The sequence below is a fragment of the Phacochoerus africanus genome, chromosome 14, assembly GCF_016906955.1.
Source record: "Phacochoerus africanus isolate WHEZ1 chromosome 14, ROS_Pafr_v1, whole genome shotgun sequence".
NCBI classification, from domain to species: domain Eukaryota; kingdom Metazoa; phylum Chordata; class Mammalia; order Artiodactyla; family Suidae; genus Phacochoerus; species Phacochoerus africanus.
Genome location: NC_062557.1, coordinates 46417046 through 46433444, shown reverse-complemented (window position 1 = coordinate 46433444; position 16399 = coordinate 46417046). Strand labels below are relative to the sequence as shown.

Here is a 16399-nt window from a genome sequence, read left to right as displayed (position 1 = left end):
TCAAATCCCTCAGCTTCCCTGGCCATGGGGATGCTGCCTCTGACCATGCTGGTTTAGGCCAGTCCTTCCTTGTCCTACCTCCTGTAAGTGTGGAGTCACCCATTCCCACCCAGGCCTCAGCCCTCTGCTCTCTACCCTTGGAGAACTCGCTGCTAGGCCAGAGGTGGCCTGTCACCGTCTGCAGCTCCAGCAGCCTGCCCTGCTCCAAGGGTGATATCGCTGCCACCCGGTTCTCCTCCCTTGAAAGGCCCATCAGCAGCCCCTCAAGTCCAGACCAAACGACCGTTCCCCCTCCCTAAACCAGCTTCCCCTTCTGGCTTCTCCACCTCTGTTGGAGAGGCGGCCCTCTTGCAGCTCTTCCTTCCCTCGGGCCCCACATCCCTTTTACCAGGTCCCTTCAGTTCTTCCTTCTTTTCCTTTTCCAAAGCCACCACCCCAACCAACATTTGCAGCATCTTACACTGACACACCCACAATCATGTTCCACTTTGACTCCCGATCTTGCCTGTCCGTCTCTCCGCCTATTCCTCCCCAGAGAAGGCCTGGCACTACAAATACACAAATCTGGGAGACACAGCCCCCCCCCCCCCCATGAGAACACTCTCACCCCAGAGGGGTGAAGGTCATATAAACAAACGGGCCAGTGCGCTCACTGACCAACACAGTGGGAACGCAGGACAAAGGCACCAACCCTGCCTGAGAGGAAAAGCTTCATGGGAGAGCGGCTTCTGAGCAGCTTCTTGAAAACGAGAAGGGTTTCCAGGCAAAGGGAGGAAGATGTTCTATAAGGAACCCCAGGAAGCACAGCTGGAGGACGGACGAGACAAGGGGTGGGCAATGACCTTGGAGAAGTGGGCAGGAACCACTCCGTGGAGGATGAGGGGCACGGACTCCCCATGGACAAGGGCACAGACTGAGATTCTGGACACGGATCAAGCCCATGCTCTCCAAGCCACGCCTAGTTTACTCGCCCTGAACCCACCAGCCTTCTCGCACCCTCATGCTCCACCCTCTCCTCCTCTTACCCACTCAATCAACAAGTATCTGTTTGTTGCCTACTGTGCGCCCGGCGCTGTGCCAGCATTCAGAACGCAGCCACAGGCGGGACACTTTGTCCACCTCTGTGGGGCTGCCCATATCGGGCACAGACTGACCACTGCAAGCCGAGCCAGGGCCAGAGGAAGGGCACGATCTCAGAACTATGGGGCTGAGGTACAACTTTTCCAGAAAGAATAACGTGGAAATACCTATTGTGATTTAAAATGTTCACACCCTCTGACTTGGCAACTCCACATTAAAGGGTTTTTCCGCAAAAGCATTGCTACAAAGACTCAATGATCTTTGGACAAAGATGTTTACTGCAATGATGGTTATAACAGTGAAAGGCTGGAAACAGCCCCAGTGTTTATCAGAAGGGGACAGACTATGTGAATTTGGTACCTCCATAAAAAGAAACACAGCACAGAGTCATGAAGAAGGATGAGGGAGGTCCTGAATCACTGACAGGCAAGAGGTCCAAGACTTAAGGAAAATAACTGGAGCAAGATGCACAACAGGATCAATAGTATGATCCCACTTTTTAAAAAAGAATATATGTAGGAGTTCCCGTTGTGGCGCAGTGGTTAACGAATCCGACTAGGAACCATGAGGTTGCGGGTTCGGTCCCTGCCCTTGCTCAGTGGGTTAACGATCTGGCGTTGCCATGAGCTGTGGTGTAGGTTGCAGACACGGCTTGGATCCCGCGTTGCTGTGGCTCTGGCGTAGGCTGGCAGCAACAGCTCCAATTAGACCCCTAGCCTGGGAACCTCCATATGTTGCAGGAGCGGCCCAAGAAATAGCAAAAAGACCAAAAAAAAAAAGAATATATGTAAATATATGAATATATCTATGTATTATATAGATTATCTCACATGGAAAAATAAGGAGAAATACACAACCAACTCAACAGAAGTTCTCTCTGTTGGATGAGACTTCAGGAGACTTTCGCTTTCCATATTATATGTTTCTGTAACGCTAGAATTTCCAGTGATGTAATCAGAAAAATAAAGAAGTTAAAAAAAGAAGTATGGCAAATGCTATTATTGGGAAAGGAGAGTGAGCTCTGGGGACACAAGACAGGCGCATCTGATGTAGCAAAGTCGGGGGCGGGGGTGGCAGTCACAGAAGGTTCTCCAGAAGTGGTAACATTAAAACTCGTACCTGGAAACGAACAGGGGTTAGCCATGCCAGCGGCGGCTTGAGGGCAGATAGGACGGTGTGAGCCATAGTGAGATGAGTTCAGTCTGGGCAGCAAGTGTTTATTTGTTCAGTAGTTACGGGGCATCTATTATGTGCCAGGTGCAGTTCTAGGCGCTAGAGTTTGCAATGAGCAAGCATCTTGTTACAAAACTGATGTACAGCGCTCAAACATTCTAGGCGAGGGGCTGCTAATGAGGCGGGAGAGGATGGGGGGGGGGGGTGGCGGTGAAGGGGTCAGAGAGACACGGCCCGACAGCATTGCTCACGCTGGATTTCGCCCTAAGCACAGAGGAGGGGCAAGGAAGACTTACAGGGAAACACATGCCGGTGTTTCAATGCCTCCTCCCCAGTGACATCAGATTGCTTTCTCTAAAACATCGCTCACTCCGTGCCTATCAGGAAGCCACCAAGTCAACCCAAACAAGGGCAGTGGGGCCCCTACCGCGACTCAACTGATCAAACTGCTGACAACAACCACCTCTGCTGTTTGCTGTCCCCTGAAAGGGCCAGGCAGATTCTCACCTCCACAGCTTGTCCTGGTTTGAAGCCCCCCCTCTCTGTCCTCCCTGCCTATCTTCCGCCTCTACAACTTTCTTGGCAGAAACTCCAACCCCACCTCCAGGCCAATGAGAACGGACCCCAAGGGCGAGGGCCAGGGCCGGGCGGAGTTAGCTGCAGCCACAGATGGAGTCAGATTCATCGTCTTCTTGGTAACCGCACTCTTCCTTCTGCCTTCCTTTTCTCTATTGTAGCAGAAGTCACTCCAACAATCATACATACAGTTCAATTACATGAAGCAAATGCAGGGTATAACAATTTAAACAGCACACGTCACTGCTTATGTAGTCAAACAAATAAAAACAAAGCCAAAAAAACTTCCCTGGGTTCTGGATTTGAATCCTCTTGCCAGCTGTGTGACTCTGGGCAAGTCATTCAAACTCTCTGAACCTCCGTTGCCTTGTCTATAAAATGGGGATGATTCTCACACCAACTCTAGGTTTGCAAGGAGGGCTCGTACACGTGGGGCAGTGTCTGGCCTGGGTCGCACCCTCGGCAGGCACCAGCTACTCTCCTCTTTTTTGGCAGTGGTGGTGTGTTGTGGGGGGCGCAGGAGTGGGGAGCCCGAGCCCACGCCCAGCCTCACCTCGCACCTCTTGCAAGGAACCCAGTGCTGCAGCCACACCGGCCCATCCTCCTTTCTCACACCTCCAGAGCGTTGCCCACTTTTCAGCACTTACACAGCCCCTTTAGAGTGTCCTTCCTGACCCCTGCCCAGACAGAACACCAGCTAGAGTTTGCAATGAGCAAGCATCTTGTTACAAAACTGATGTACAGCGCTCAAACATTCTAGGTGAGGGGCCACCTACATGCTCCCCTCCCTGAGGTCGCATGATATCCCTCCCCCCGAGATGCTGCACATCTCTCAAGGCTGTTGTGTAGATGCCCTTGAAATTGAGGGAGTGTGTGTGTGTGTGTGTGTGTGTGTGTACAGGGGGGGTGAGGGGTAATCCCAAGGCATGCCTGTTCATGCTAATTCCCTACAGTATCCAAAACAAGATCTTGTAAAAGGGGGGTGCCCGGAAAATACTTCCTGAGTAGAAATGACCCCAGGATGCCGGTCGGGCAAGGCAAAGGGGCTTCCAAGAAGAGAAATCAAGGGATCTGGGTTGAGTGGATGGTTCCTAAGGAAAGTGGTCATTCATGGTGACACCCTCCAAAGGGGCCTCTGCCCGGCTTGAATGCCACTGGAAATGAGCTGCCTCTGCCAGGATGAGAGTGGGGGTAGGAGGGTCCTAGGGCAGCCAGAGCTCAGAGCTGGGAGCTCACAGAGATTTGGGATCACATCCCAGGAGAGACTCAAAGTCAACTATCACCTTGGGACCTGGTCCTCCTTGTGGTGCAGAAAGGAGTTTTCACAGTTGCTGCGTCCCTTGGTTCTTCCCAGCAGCCCTTCCAGGTAGAAGGAATTTATCCTCATTTATCCTGAGGGGACCGAGACTCTATGTCCAAAGTCACAGAGCCAGGAAGAGGTAAAACAAGGGTACTAAGGCTCCTTTCTGCACAGGTGGCAGAGAGCAGCGGCCACGCACCAGCTGTGGCACCTCAGGTGGGTTATGTCACCTCTTTGTGCCTTAGATGGGGCAGCATGGGTGCCTACCTCCCAAGGCTGTGGTGAGGACTAAATGAATTAGTCTAAGTATGTATGTACTTATCTGTCTTCTTAGGGCCGCACCAACAGCATATGGAGGTTCCCAGGCTAGGGGTCGAATCGGAGCTGTAGTCCCTGGCCTACACCACAGCCACAGCAACGCCAGATCTGAGCCACATCTGCGACCTACACCACCACTCACGGCAAGAGAGGGTGATCAGGGAAGCCGGATCCGGGGCAGGGACGAGACGGGGATGGGCAGAGATGCCAGGGAGGGCCAGCTCGGGAGCAGCTGAGGGTCACAGCCTCCTTTCTATTTATGGCCTCCTCAGTCAAGTCAAGGAACCCCTGAGCCCTAGTTTCTTCATCTACAAAATGGGGGTTCCCCAGTGGTCAGAGGGAGAGGTGGGCACAAAGCCATGGCTCCTGGCACAGCTTTTGGCACGTAGGGGGAGCCAGATGGGCTCCTGCTCTTTGCAGCAGGGACCAAAGATCAGAAAGGGAGCAATGAGCAAAGCTGCTGAGACAGGAGGTCGGCAACTTGCGGAGAGATGCCTCTGGTTTTACCTGCAGCTGGAAATTCCTGAGAAGCATAAGATGAGGAGCAGGCACCAACCCCCTGAACCCAGGCCTTGAACACTGTCCAACTGGAGCAGACCGGGACACCATCTCAGATGCTCCCGGCTCTCCACGAGCTTTCACCTAGAAGCAACCTACCTGTCCTGCAACCTCATATCCAAAACCCCAAGCCTTCAGAAGGGACTGAGCAAGCGAGAAGCTATCCGTTCCAGCTTCGCGCCGTGACTGCATCTGCCCTCCCTTCCTGCCCCCTCGCCATCCCAGTACTACCTGGTTCAATTCCATGAACATTGGGTGAACACCCCTGGGTGCCCAGGAGCTGCTGACAGGGCCACGGAGGTGATCAGCTATAAACGTGCCCCACAACTACCTGTGCACACCCCCAAGAGCAAAGGGCTCAGCCATGGGCCGGGGGAGCTTCGTAAGGGAGGAGGCATCTGAGCAGACCTGGTGACACTGCACAGACTCCAGCATCAGCACGTCCCAAGTTTAAGTTCATCTCTGGCCCCACTGGCTGGTCTTAGGCAAATATGTTACCTCTGTAAGCCTCCGTTTCCTCAACTGTAAAATGATGATCACTGCGCCTACCTCACAGGGTAGTGGGGAGCCTTAAATGAGACACCCCATGAAAAAGGCTCAGGGTGCGTCTAAGTAGCTGTGAGGAGGAGGCTGGGTGGGGTGGGGTGGCGGCGGGGGGTGGGGGGATGAGAAGGGTGACAAGGGTAACGTTTCAACTCTTCCCCCACGTATCTTTGGAGTCTCCTGCCAGCTGGAGTCTGAACCCTCCGTTCAACCTTTTATTAGTACAGTGTTAACACGTACAGACTCTACAATTTACACAGCGTTCTGCCTAACGCCATCTCACGGCAGCCTCCTGACAGCTGCATGAGGTCAGCAGGGAGGGAGTTCTCAGTGTCTTCCCTTTACAGATGAGCGCACCGGAGCTCAGAGAGGGTGAGGACATCCCTCAGGGCATACAGCTAAAAAGTGGAAGTGCTGAGATGACACCCAGATCTTCTGCCTCGTGGCCTCTTTCACTGCGCCTCCGGAGAGGGAGTGAGAGGTGTCCGTGGCATGTGGGAGCATGTTTTTCTGTAAGACCATAGTCCTCTTGGAGGAACGTGTGCCCCGCGTGTCAGCACAGAGATGGCAGGGAGATAGATGGAGGGCAGGGGGGGAACCAGCCCTCGTGGCTGAACTGCGCCACCAGAGGGAGCTGTGCTCAGCCTGGGCTTGGGGACAGAGAGGGTCTGCAAGGCAGGGCTCTTCCCGACCCCCCCTTCCCCTGGTGAGCCGCATGCTGTGGCACCTAAGGCACGAGCAGCAGAGTGAGGCAGGAGGGGCGTGTGCCTGCCAGCACCGCAGAGACCTGGTTTCATCTGGGCTATGCCTGGGAGGATGCATCCAATCCCAGAAAGGAAGTTGCAAGAGCAGACGCGGTCACTGTCCAGCAGATATTCATCAGACCAGGTCCCTGCAGTGCTCTGGGCTCCCCACTCCTCTAAAAGCTGGTGAGGAGGGTCTCGGTGGCCTTGGTCACCACAGACAGAGGACCCACACTGAGCCGGGCCCAATGCTCTAGGCCTCACCTGAGCATCCTGGTCCATCCTCCCAACAGCCCTTGAGGTGCTCAGTCCTATTTAGAGATGAGGAAACTGAGGCTCAGAGGGGTCATGGCACTTGTCCAAAGTCCCACAGCTAGAGAGAGGCATGTGTTCACCTATCCAAAGCTCATGTTCCTTCCATTCTCTAGGCTACTGGGACAGTAAGACCACGACGGGTAGTTTTATGTGTCAACCTGATGGGGCCGCAGGTGCCCAGACATTCGGCCAAACGTTATCCTGGGTGTGCCTGTCAGGTTGCTTCTGGATGAAATAAACCCTTGAATTAATTGCCTTCCCTAATGGAGATGGGCCTCATCTAACCCCTGAAGACCTGAACAGAACAAACAAGCAGGGTAAGGGGGACTTCCTCCTCTTGGCAGTTGAGCTGGTGCCAGTGGTCTTCTCCAGCCTCAGACACAAAATGAAACACCAGCTCTTCCTGGGGCCCGAGCCTGCTGGCTCTCAGACTGGAACTTCCACCCCTGGCTCGGCTGGCTTGTAGGCCTTAGACGCAGACTGGAACTATACCATCAGTGGTCCTGGGTCTCTGGCCTGCTGACTGCAGATCTTGGGACGTCTCATCCTCCATAATCTAGTGAGCCAATTCCTTGTAATAAATGGATCCTTCTCTCTGTGTGCATCCTATTGATTCCGTTTTTTCTGGAGAACCCTAACTAACTCAAAGCCCAAAGCTTGCACTTCCAGGAACAAGCTGGCTGCATATTTGAGGGTGGAATGCCTAGCTGCCAAAGGCCAGATATCTGAATATGTAGAACAATCATCTGATTTGGTCCCAAAGTCCCTTTGGATCCCAATGCCCCTACGGGAAGCCTGGAAGGGAGGGGACCTGACTGGTCAAATGAGCAGAGCCAAGTGGCAGAAACCTTGGCTTTCTTTCTTTTCAAAACTGAAACCGGCCCCCAAATGGGAAGAGGTCCGCTCTTCAGCACCCCAGCGTAAACAGCAATACCTGCTGAGTCCACTAGATGGGGCCAGTGACACAGCAAAAAGGGCAGTAATGCGTCTCAGGAGGGAAAGTACTCAGGGCAGGCAGGGGATGAACAGGGCCAGAATCTTCTGGGATCCCCAAAGTTGGATTAATGCTCCCCACCCTCTTCCTTGTATAACTTCCAGCCAATGGTGTAACAATTAATCCTAGGGTTCCCCAGCACTTTGGTCAGTTGTCACTGTAGCACCTCTTGGACTTCAAAGTCCTCAAACCAGTTCTTCCCCTGTGAGTCACCAAGCAAAATGGGCAGCCACGTAGTTAAGTAAGGTCCTGCCCCAAAGGCTCAGAGCCCAAGCAGGGCCTCTCCACGTCGTGTGTGTGAGCCAGGTCACTAGAGAAAGCACCTGGAGTACCTCTCACTGGGGATTCACTGGACAACACTCCAGCGAGGAGCTGCTGTGATGAGGGAAGGAGACAGGGCAGGAAGGAAGGGAGGGGACAAGGAAATGGCTTTTCTCTTCGTTTAGCAAGCGGTTCTAATTTGGCTACGCATTCTCAACTCTCAGCTGGCCCTCCTGGTGCTGTGTTCAGTCCTATAGCGTCTCTTTCTGCACCTGCTCACAAGGGCAATAGCTGGGTCTCCCGGATACTCTCTAAGCCCTGTTGTGGTCAGAGACCCAAAGGCAGAAACAGGAAGCAAGAGTTTTCCTGGGTGGCCCCAGTTCAGGTCCCAGAGTAACCTCCCCTCCATCGGCAGCAAGAATTCTGCCCTGCACATCCAAGATGGCTGTCTGTCCCCTGCCACCCTTCCTTAGGATGACAGGACAACACCCCAGAACGCTGGCTGGGGTGAGGCACCTAAAACTGACCAACACCCTTGCCCATCACCTCCATCTCCCACCTGCCCCCGGCCGTCCCTTCCCAAACTTGCACCGTCTGCCGGCTGATAAGCTCTGCCGAGGCCTCTGTTGCCATGGCAACAACGTGGCTTCCCCCATGTGGGAAGCCGGTTGCCAAGGCCCTTGTTGCCAAAGGCTATAACAGCCACCCCGGTGTGTGAAGAGGGGGTGAGAGCTCTGCGTAGGGGTGGAGGGTGGCCAAGGAGGCTGAGAGGGAGGGAAGCAGGGGGTTCTCAAGAAATGGTAGAGTCCAGGCGGCCCCCCGGCTGGAGCAGGGGAGAAGCAAGTATCTCAGGGCATCTCAGTGACTGCTCCTCGAGGGCATCAGAGGGAAGAAAGGGGTCCCCTCACAAAACACACCTGGATAAGCCCCTTGACCAAGCAGGACCGAACAATTCAAGCACCCCTCCCCAACCCCCCAACGAAGAAATGGTTTTGATTCTTCCCAATTTCAGAAAAACAACCCCCAGGCATCCCCCTGTCTCACTTGTTCTTGTGTCTCAGACACATGCACAAGCTGGGCCCAAACACAGCTGGTCCCTGTGGCCGGGAAGAGCATCAGTTACAGACTGCACACCTCACACATCTCTATCCCCTGGCCTGTCTCAGCACATCCTCAGTGTTCCTGGGGAAATGCTTCTCTTTGGGGCCGAGCTCTTGTCAGTGGACAAGAGAAGAGCTGGACACCACTGGGGCTCATTCCCTTCCAGAGTCAACAGAGGAGGGCTGGCCAGGCCTGGGGTCCTCAGAGAATGCCATGGAAGCTGCGCACTTCCCCCCACAGCTGGTGCCGAGGCCAGCCTTGGTGTGCTGAGCCAGCACCTGTGCATTTATGGCCCACGTGTACAGGTCACAGAGGCAGCCACTGCCTAGCCAGGGCCCAGAGAGGAGAGCCTGCTCCCTGCCCGTGGCCCCATCCTGCTAATGAGGGGCTGAGAGAGAAGGCTGAAGAGGAGGGGAGGTGTCCAGGAGTCAGGGGAGCAGATGGCTGGCAGAGTAGTGGCATGTGGGTGGGGGGCTGGTCTGAGAGGCCCAGGATGGGCATGAGATGATGGGGGCATGGAGAACGGCCAGGCCCAAATCTCCCCAGTCCTGCACCTCAGAAGTGCCCCAAGCAGAGCCTGGCCCACGACACCCTGCCTACCCCTCTGCCTGAAAGCCCCCTCTTTCCAAACCCAGAAGGAAATGCAGGTGTACCTACCCCTGGTGCCAGCCCCTCAGGTGGGGTGGGGGAGATGCTGTCCCCGCCGCCCTGGCTCCGGGCGCTGAGCTGGGGTGACATGGTGGGCGACTCGTCGATGTACGGCATGGTCTCCGAGCCCTCCGGGGGCCCCTTCTGCTCCTCATTCCCCTCTCCGTCGTAGTCGTCTGCCCCGTAGCTGAAGTCTGAGACAAGGAACAAGAAAGGCCACTGAGAGTCCTCCACGAGGGCTGCCAGGGACTGGTAGCGCAGTGGGCGCCGGCGGCGGCCCCCAGCTGCCATGGCCCCGGCTGCAGCATCCACGCCGGCCCGGGCAGGGCTGCGGCCCGGGAGCGCCAGCAGGCACCGGGCACCGCGGTTCAGGGGCTGCCAGGTGTCGAGGGGGAGAGGCTCCACTGCTGCCACCCGCTTAATAGCATGTCAGGCGCGTATTTCGAGCCGCTGTTTCCTTTGCCTCCTGCCTAATTCCAAGTCTAAAAATTAACAGTGGGAGCAGGAGGCAGGACGCTTCCAACTCTCCTCTCTGAGTCACCATTTTGCTTTTTATAGGGAACAAGGAGGTGGGGGCGGGCCAAGCGATGTCACTTCCTGGGCCCCTCCTCCTTGGGTACCATTTGTACTCTGAGCCCCATCCCTGGTCGGGTGTGGGGAGATGGCAGCGTTGTGGGGGGGCACTAAGAACAGCATACGAGGGCACCCTCAACCCTCTGAACAAGGCCCTGCGCAGGTCAGAGCCCAGGGCTGGCAGCGCGTGGGCGAGAAGGCAGCCCTGGGCCTGGCAGGGATGTGGCTGAACAGCAGACTCCTCAAAAGCCGGCACTTATTTCTGTAATTTCAATGTAGGCTTCCTTTGGAGAAGGAGGGAAGAAAAGGCCACAGTAAAGTCAAGCTGCCATTAACCCCACTGGCACTGCCAACCCCCTTCAGGGGCCAGAGCCCACGCACAGACACCCCCTCCCAGGACTGCGGGCCGGGTCCGTGCAGGGCGCAGGGCTGCACCTCAGAAAGGCCCCGGATCAAACCCCACCAGTGGGGAACTCTCCTGCAGCAGCGTGAGGGACCCTCCCCTACCCCCACCCTGGGCTGCCCCATCATCTGCTCGGGTATCACTTCCTCTAGGATGTCCCCCTTGGGGTCCCAGCTCGGAAATCCTACCGTGCATGGCCTTCTAGTGCCCTGATGATCCCGCCCATTCGCCCATCCCTGAGCTCCCGGGGTGGGAACTGGGTGTCCACCATTGCTGAGTGCCCAGCACCCAGGGTCTGACCCACAGCAGGATCTCGGAAGGTGTATGGAGTGAGTGAATGGGCAAAGGAATGCACTGTCCCTCCAGAGCTGAGGCTTGAGCCAGCTTCTCGGCGGGGGCCCTGGCTCCTCCTCCTCTGTCACAACACCAGCCTCAGGGGCAGCCAGCAGCCTGAGAACAGTGTCAACGGGTCACCGGGGCGCCGGGCCATGGCCACATGCAGTCCAATCTGGCCTTTTGGCAGCCAAGCGCCTCCCCAGCCTCGCTGCACCTGTTCCTGCCGACTTGCTCTCCAGTCTCCATGTTGATGGCCCATTAAGCTGTCAGGGACATGAGCTATTATTTTTTTTTCCAGGACAGGCGTGCGTGTGAAGAACCACAGGACTGAGCCATTCGATCCAGCTACTGGGATGTGTGCACGGGCTATGCACCCGGGAAATAGGGCCCAGGGCCGGGAGGACGCAGGGCCTCTGGCTCAGACAAGCAGGGGGTGAGCCACCTCTGCTTCCACCGGCGGGAGGGAGGAAGAAGAGCCGCAGCATCGGGCCTGCCTGAGCCTGGCACTGAGGGGCCTGGCTGGTTGGTGAGACCTGTTCACTTCGGAGAAGCAAAAGGCGGGAATGAAACACCTCGTTAAGTTGCTGCCTCTCCTCCAGGAGGCTCCAGGCTGCCCTGTTAGTGACTGGAGCCAAGGCCAAGGACATGAGCTACAGGGAACCCTGGCCGGGCCCACAGTTCAGATTCCAGCTGATTCGCCCACGCGCTGACCAATTCCCTGGGGTCCCAGCGCCAGAGCCTTCACTCTCAAGAAATTTCCTAAGGGCAAGGACAGAAGGGACAGCACGGAAGGTAGGGCATGCCCTCTGCCACACAGTCTGGAGCTGTCTGGATCATGGCAGAGCGGGAAGGGCTCTGCCAGCCTCCCGTCATGTGTGCCCAGTTCATCCTGGATGGAGAGGTGGCTGTGGACCCACATCTCAACCTAGTCACGTCGGTGAGGTGGTCCTTACTGCCCCAATTTGCAGACGAAGTCACTGAGTCACTGAGTCTCAGACAGATTTGCATGGAAAGGATCCGAACCCAGGTCTGTCTCAATGTCATCTCCCCTCTGAATCTCACGAAGCTTTTAGAGAAATCTCCTTCCTCCGCCCTCCCACCTGGTCAAAGGAGGCTCACCTGAGAGGGGCTGGAGAGGACACAGCAGCAGGAGGCCCAGGAGTGAGAGGCAGTGCCCACAGGGCTCTCTGCAAATGTTTCTGGGCACTTTCCCCTTCATTCCACCCCCCAGGAGACCCCGACGGCCCAGGAAGCTGGCCAGACACCTGGGAGACTCCTACCAGGAAAAGGGATACAGAAAAGACAGAGAAACCAACCCTCCAAGAAGGAAGGAACCCCAGGGATAGCGATCTGCCAAGCACAGCCTTCAGTTGGTGCAGGGCCACAGACAGGAAGGCCTGAGTGGACCTTGGCTTGGCTAGCAGGTGTCCAAAGAAAAGGCAGAGGAGGCTGCTAACAGTCAATATCCATTTCCCCTCCTAGTAACAGAAATCTTTTTGTCTTTGGAGTGGCAGTGTGCTCAGTGGCTAGCTAAAAGGCTGTTTTTCCTAGTGGCATAGGCCATGTGATTAAGTTCTAGCCAATGAGATGTTAAATGGTTATCTCTGGAATTTTGAAGAAAGCTGCTGAAATTGTTTCAACTGGAAGGTACGTCCTCCCCCTACCCACCCCATGCTTCCTTCTTTTGTTGCAAGTTTGGAAAGCAGATAGGATGGTTGGAGCTCTAGCAGCCATACTGAACCATGAGGTGGTCTTGAGGCTAGAAGCCAGTGCTAAATATAGGTGAGCACAAAGCCTGGGCAGGTAATGGCACAATGAGCCAACACACCCCACCTCTGGACTTCTTTTACATGAGAGAAAAAAGACGCCTGTTATTTAAGTCACTGCTATTTAGTTTTTATGTCATATTCATTTAAACCTAATTAGAACTGATCCAGATGGTCTTCCTTGACATTCTATCTGGGTTCTTATCTATTCCTACTGTCTTCAGTGCTCTTTCTAGTCTCCTTGGTGGAATCCTCCTTCTCTGCCCACCCCTTAAAATTGGTATTCCTTATACATCCTTACAACAGAATATTGCTCAATGTGTATACAAGGAACAAACTACTGAGACACACAGAAATGCCTCTTACAGACATTATCCTAAGTGAAAGAAGCCAGACACAAAAGAACACATCCTGTGTTCTTACATAAAGTCCTAGAGCAGACAAAACTAATTTAGGCTTGGGAAAAAAAAAAAAAGAAAAAGAAAATAGTGGTTGCTTCTGAGGGTCAGGTAGGGACAGGAGTTGACTATAAGGGTCGCAGGGAATTTTCTAGGGGGACAGAAATGTTTTGTATCTTGACGGGGATTTGAGGTACACAGGTGGATACATTTGTCAAATGCATCAAATAGTACATTAAGATCTGTGCATTTCGGAGTTCCATTGTGGCACAGCAGGTTAAGGATCCAGCTTTTTCACCGCAGTGGCTCAGGTTGCTGCCATGCCATGGGTTCAGTTTCTGGCCCAGGAACTTCCACATGTCATGAGCACAGCCAAAAAAAAAAAAAAAAAATTGTGTATTTCACTAAATATTGGACTCTTGTTAATGATAAGTATGTTTATCATGCTTATTAAGCTATAGTCCTAGCTGCTACCCTATAATAGGGTGAAGTGTATTGATGTCTGCGTCTTACTGAAATACATCAAAAACAAGATGGGTTGACAACGTTTGGAGGGATAGATAGATGTATGATAAAGTAAGTGAAGAAAAAAATGATACTTATAGACGCCGGATGGTGGGTACATGGTGTTCACTACAATTCTTTAAACTTTTAGGTATGCTGAAATTTTTCATGATAAAAAGATGAGGTAAAACAGGTAGTTCTCCAGGTTCCTCTGTTTTACTCCCTCGCCCAAATTTCTTTTTTTTTTTTTTTGAAAAAAAATTTTTTTTTAATTTACGCCCAAATTTCATTTACACTCCAGGGAGAGGTCTGGGCTGCAGACCCCTCCTTTGATTGTTTCCTGGACATCTCCACCCTCAGGAACTTCAAACCCAACCATTTCCTGCAGTTAATCTGCCAGGTCACTCAAGTTGAAACCTAAGAAGTCACTCCAGATGCCTCCCTCTTCCTACTCATCTTCTTTTTTTTTTTTTATCTTTTTGTCTTTTTTGTTGTTGTTGTTGTTGCTATTTCTTGGGCCGCTCCCGCGGCATATGGGAGTTCTCAGGCCAGGGGTCCAATCGGAGCTGTAGCCACCGGCCTACGCCAGAGCCACAGCAACGCGGGATCCGAGCCGCGTCTGCAACCTACACCACAGCTCACGGCAACGCCGGATCGTTAACCCACGGAGCAAGGGCAGGGACCGAACCCGCAACCTCATGGTTCCTAGTCGGATTCGTTAACCACTGCGCCACGACGGGAACTCCCCTACTCATCTTCTATGCCCTGAAATATCCCCACTCCCCAGCCTCCTCCCCACCCTCTCCAACTCTCTCAAGGACAATCCCAACACTCTCTCCCCATGACTGCCAGACTGCGAATCTGACCTTGTTCCTCCCCTGTTCAAAATTCAACAGTTCCCCCTTCACTTCAAAGGTACAGACCAAACTCCTCAATTCAAGGCCTTTCATGGTTAGCACCTATCTACAGAGTCTTAGCTGCCACCCTACAATAGCCAACATCTTCTAGGTCCCTGCAGGGGTTTGCAGAGTGGCCCCCAAATATATATGTCCAAATCCTAACCCTGGAACCCATAAATGTGACTTTATTTAGGAAAAAAGTCTTTGTGGATACAACTAAGTTAAGGACCTCTTGAGGAGATTAATCTAGATGAACTGAGTGGGACCTACATCGGATGACGTGTCCTTATAAGAAGCAAAGGAAGACACAAACACACAGAAGAAGGCCATGCGAAGAGGGAGGCAGAGAATGAAGTTAGTCCTTGACCAAAAGCCAGCACTGGAAGAGGTAGTGTCGGTGGATCCAGGCACTCCTTGGTCAAGGCACTTTTGCAATCCAGTGAGAAGATGCATGCCTCAACTTTCTAAATGAGTTAGAGAAATGCATGGAAAATTAAAAAGAGAACTACAAATGCTCAAGGTATGTTAACTCCACTTGTAATCAAAGAAAATGCAAACTTCTAATTTTTGTAATTTTCCTATCAAATCAGCAGGGAAAATACCCAAAGTTGTCAGGGAACAGGCTCTCTCAGAAACTCTGACAAGACATATACGACTGGCACAACTTTGCTAGAGTCAATTTGGTATCAAAGCTTTAACAGCTTGGTAGAGTTTTAACCCACAATCCAGCATAATTCAAGACTGTGTCCTAAGAAATTAATTATAAATGCACATAAAGTTATGAAGTTATTAAACACAGAGTTGTTTATGGCTGTGAAATATTTAAAAAGAGCTAAATGATTAATTGTAGGGAATTGGTTGAGTAAATTATGTTATTTCTGCAAGATGGACTACTGTGTACTCATTAAAAATTACATGGGTGATTTACATCATCTTGTTAAGTGAAGAAAGAAATTAATAATTGTATCTGTAGTATAATATGCTTGAAAAAGAAAGTCTGTATGTGCGTATGACAGTATATTGCCTGCAAGGCAACAACATAGAACAATTATAAAGCATTTAGATTCTGAGAATGTGGAAGAAATTAATACATGGTCTCTGCTCTCCAGGTCACCAGCAGACACTGCTTGTCTCCAACTCAATGGCTACCTTCCCTGTTTCCCTGCTTATCAGACGGGGCCATATGAGGTGGCAGTGGACCCAGTCCCAGTCAAGACACCCACTCTCTCCACTCTCTTACAACCAGGAGTGGTCAGTCTGACAGAGTTCTGATCAATGAGAGGCAAGTAAAGTATGATGGGGCCTCTGGCAAGGTCTTTGCTTTGATATTCAAAAAAGAGACTTCTGGAGTTCCCGTCGTGGCGCAGTGGTTAACGAATCCGACTAGGAACCATGAGGAGGCGGGTTCGGTCCCTGCCCTTGCTCAATGGGTTAACGATCCGGCGTTGCCGTGAGCTTGCAGACGTGTAGGTTGCAGACGCGGCTCGGATCCCGAGTTGCTGTGGCTCTGGCGTAGGCCGGTGGCTACAGCTCCGATTCAACCCCTAGCCTGGGAACCTTCATATGCCGCAGGAGCGGCCCAAGAAATAGCAACAACAACAACAACAACAAAAAAGACAAAAGACAAAAATAAATAAATAAATAAATAAATAGGGAGTTCCCCGTCGTGGCGCAGTGGTTAACGAATCCGACTAGGAACCATGAGGTTGCGGGTTCGGTCCCTGCCCTTGCTCCGTGGGTTAACGATCCGGCGTTGCCGTGAGCTGTGGTGTAGGTTGCAGACGCGGCTCGGATCCCGCGTTGCTGTGGCTCTGGTGTAGGCCAGTGGCTACAGCTCCGATTCGACCCCTAGCCTGCGAACCTCCATATGCTGCGGGAGCAGCCCAAGAAATAGCAACAACAACAACAAC

The 16399-nt window shown here is 53.0% G+C and overlaps 1 protein-coding gene across 3 annotated transcripts in view; it reads right to left on the bottom strand.

The window, feature by feature from the left end:
- Positions 1-16399, bottom strand: part of ABR (ABR activator of RhoGEF and GTPase) — a 183658-nt gene that overhangs the window by 85921 nt on the left and 81338 nt on the right. For all 3 annotated transcript variants that reach the window (XR_007131702.1, XM_047757212.1, XM_047757213.1), the window contains exon 2: positions 9620-9804. Coding sequence is in view for 2 of the 3 variants with exons in the window: in XM_047757212.1 (XP_047613168.1) it covers positions 9620-9804 (185 nt within the window). In the remaining variant the exon portion in view is untranslated. The remainder of the gene's footprint in view (positions 1-9619; positions 9805-16399) is intronic.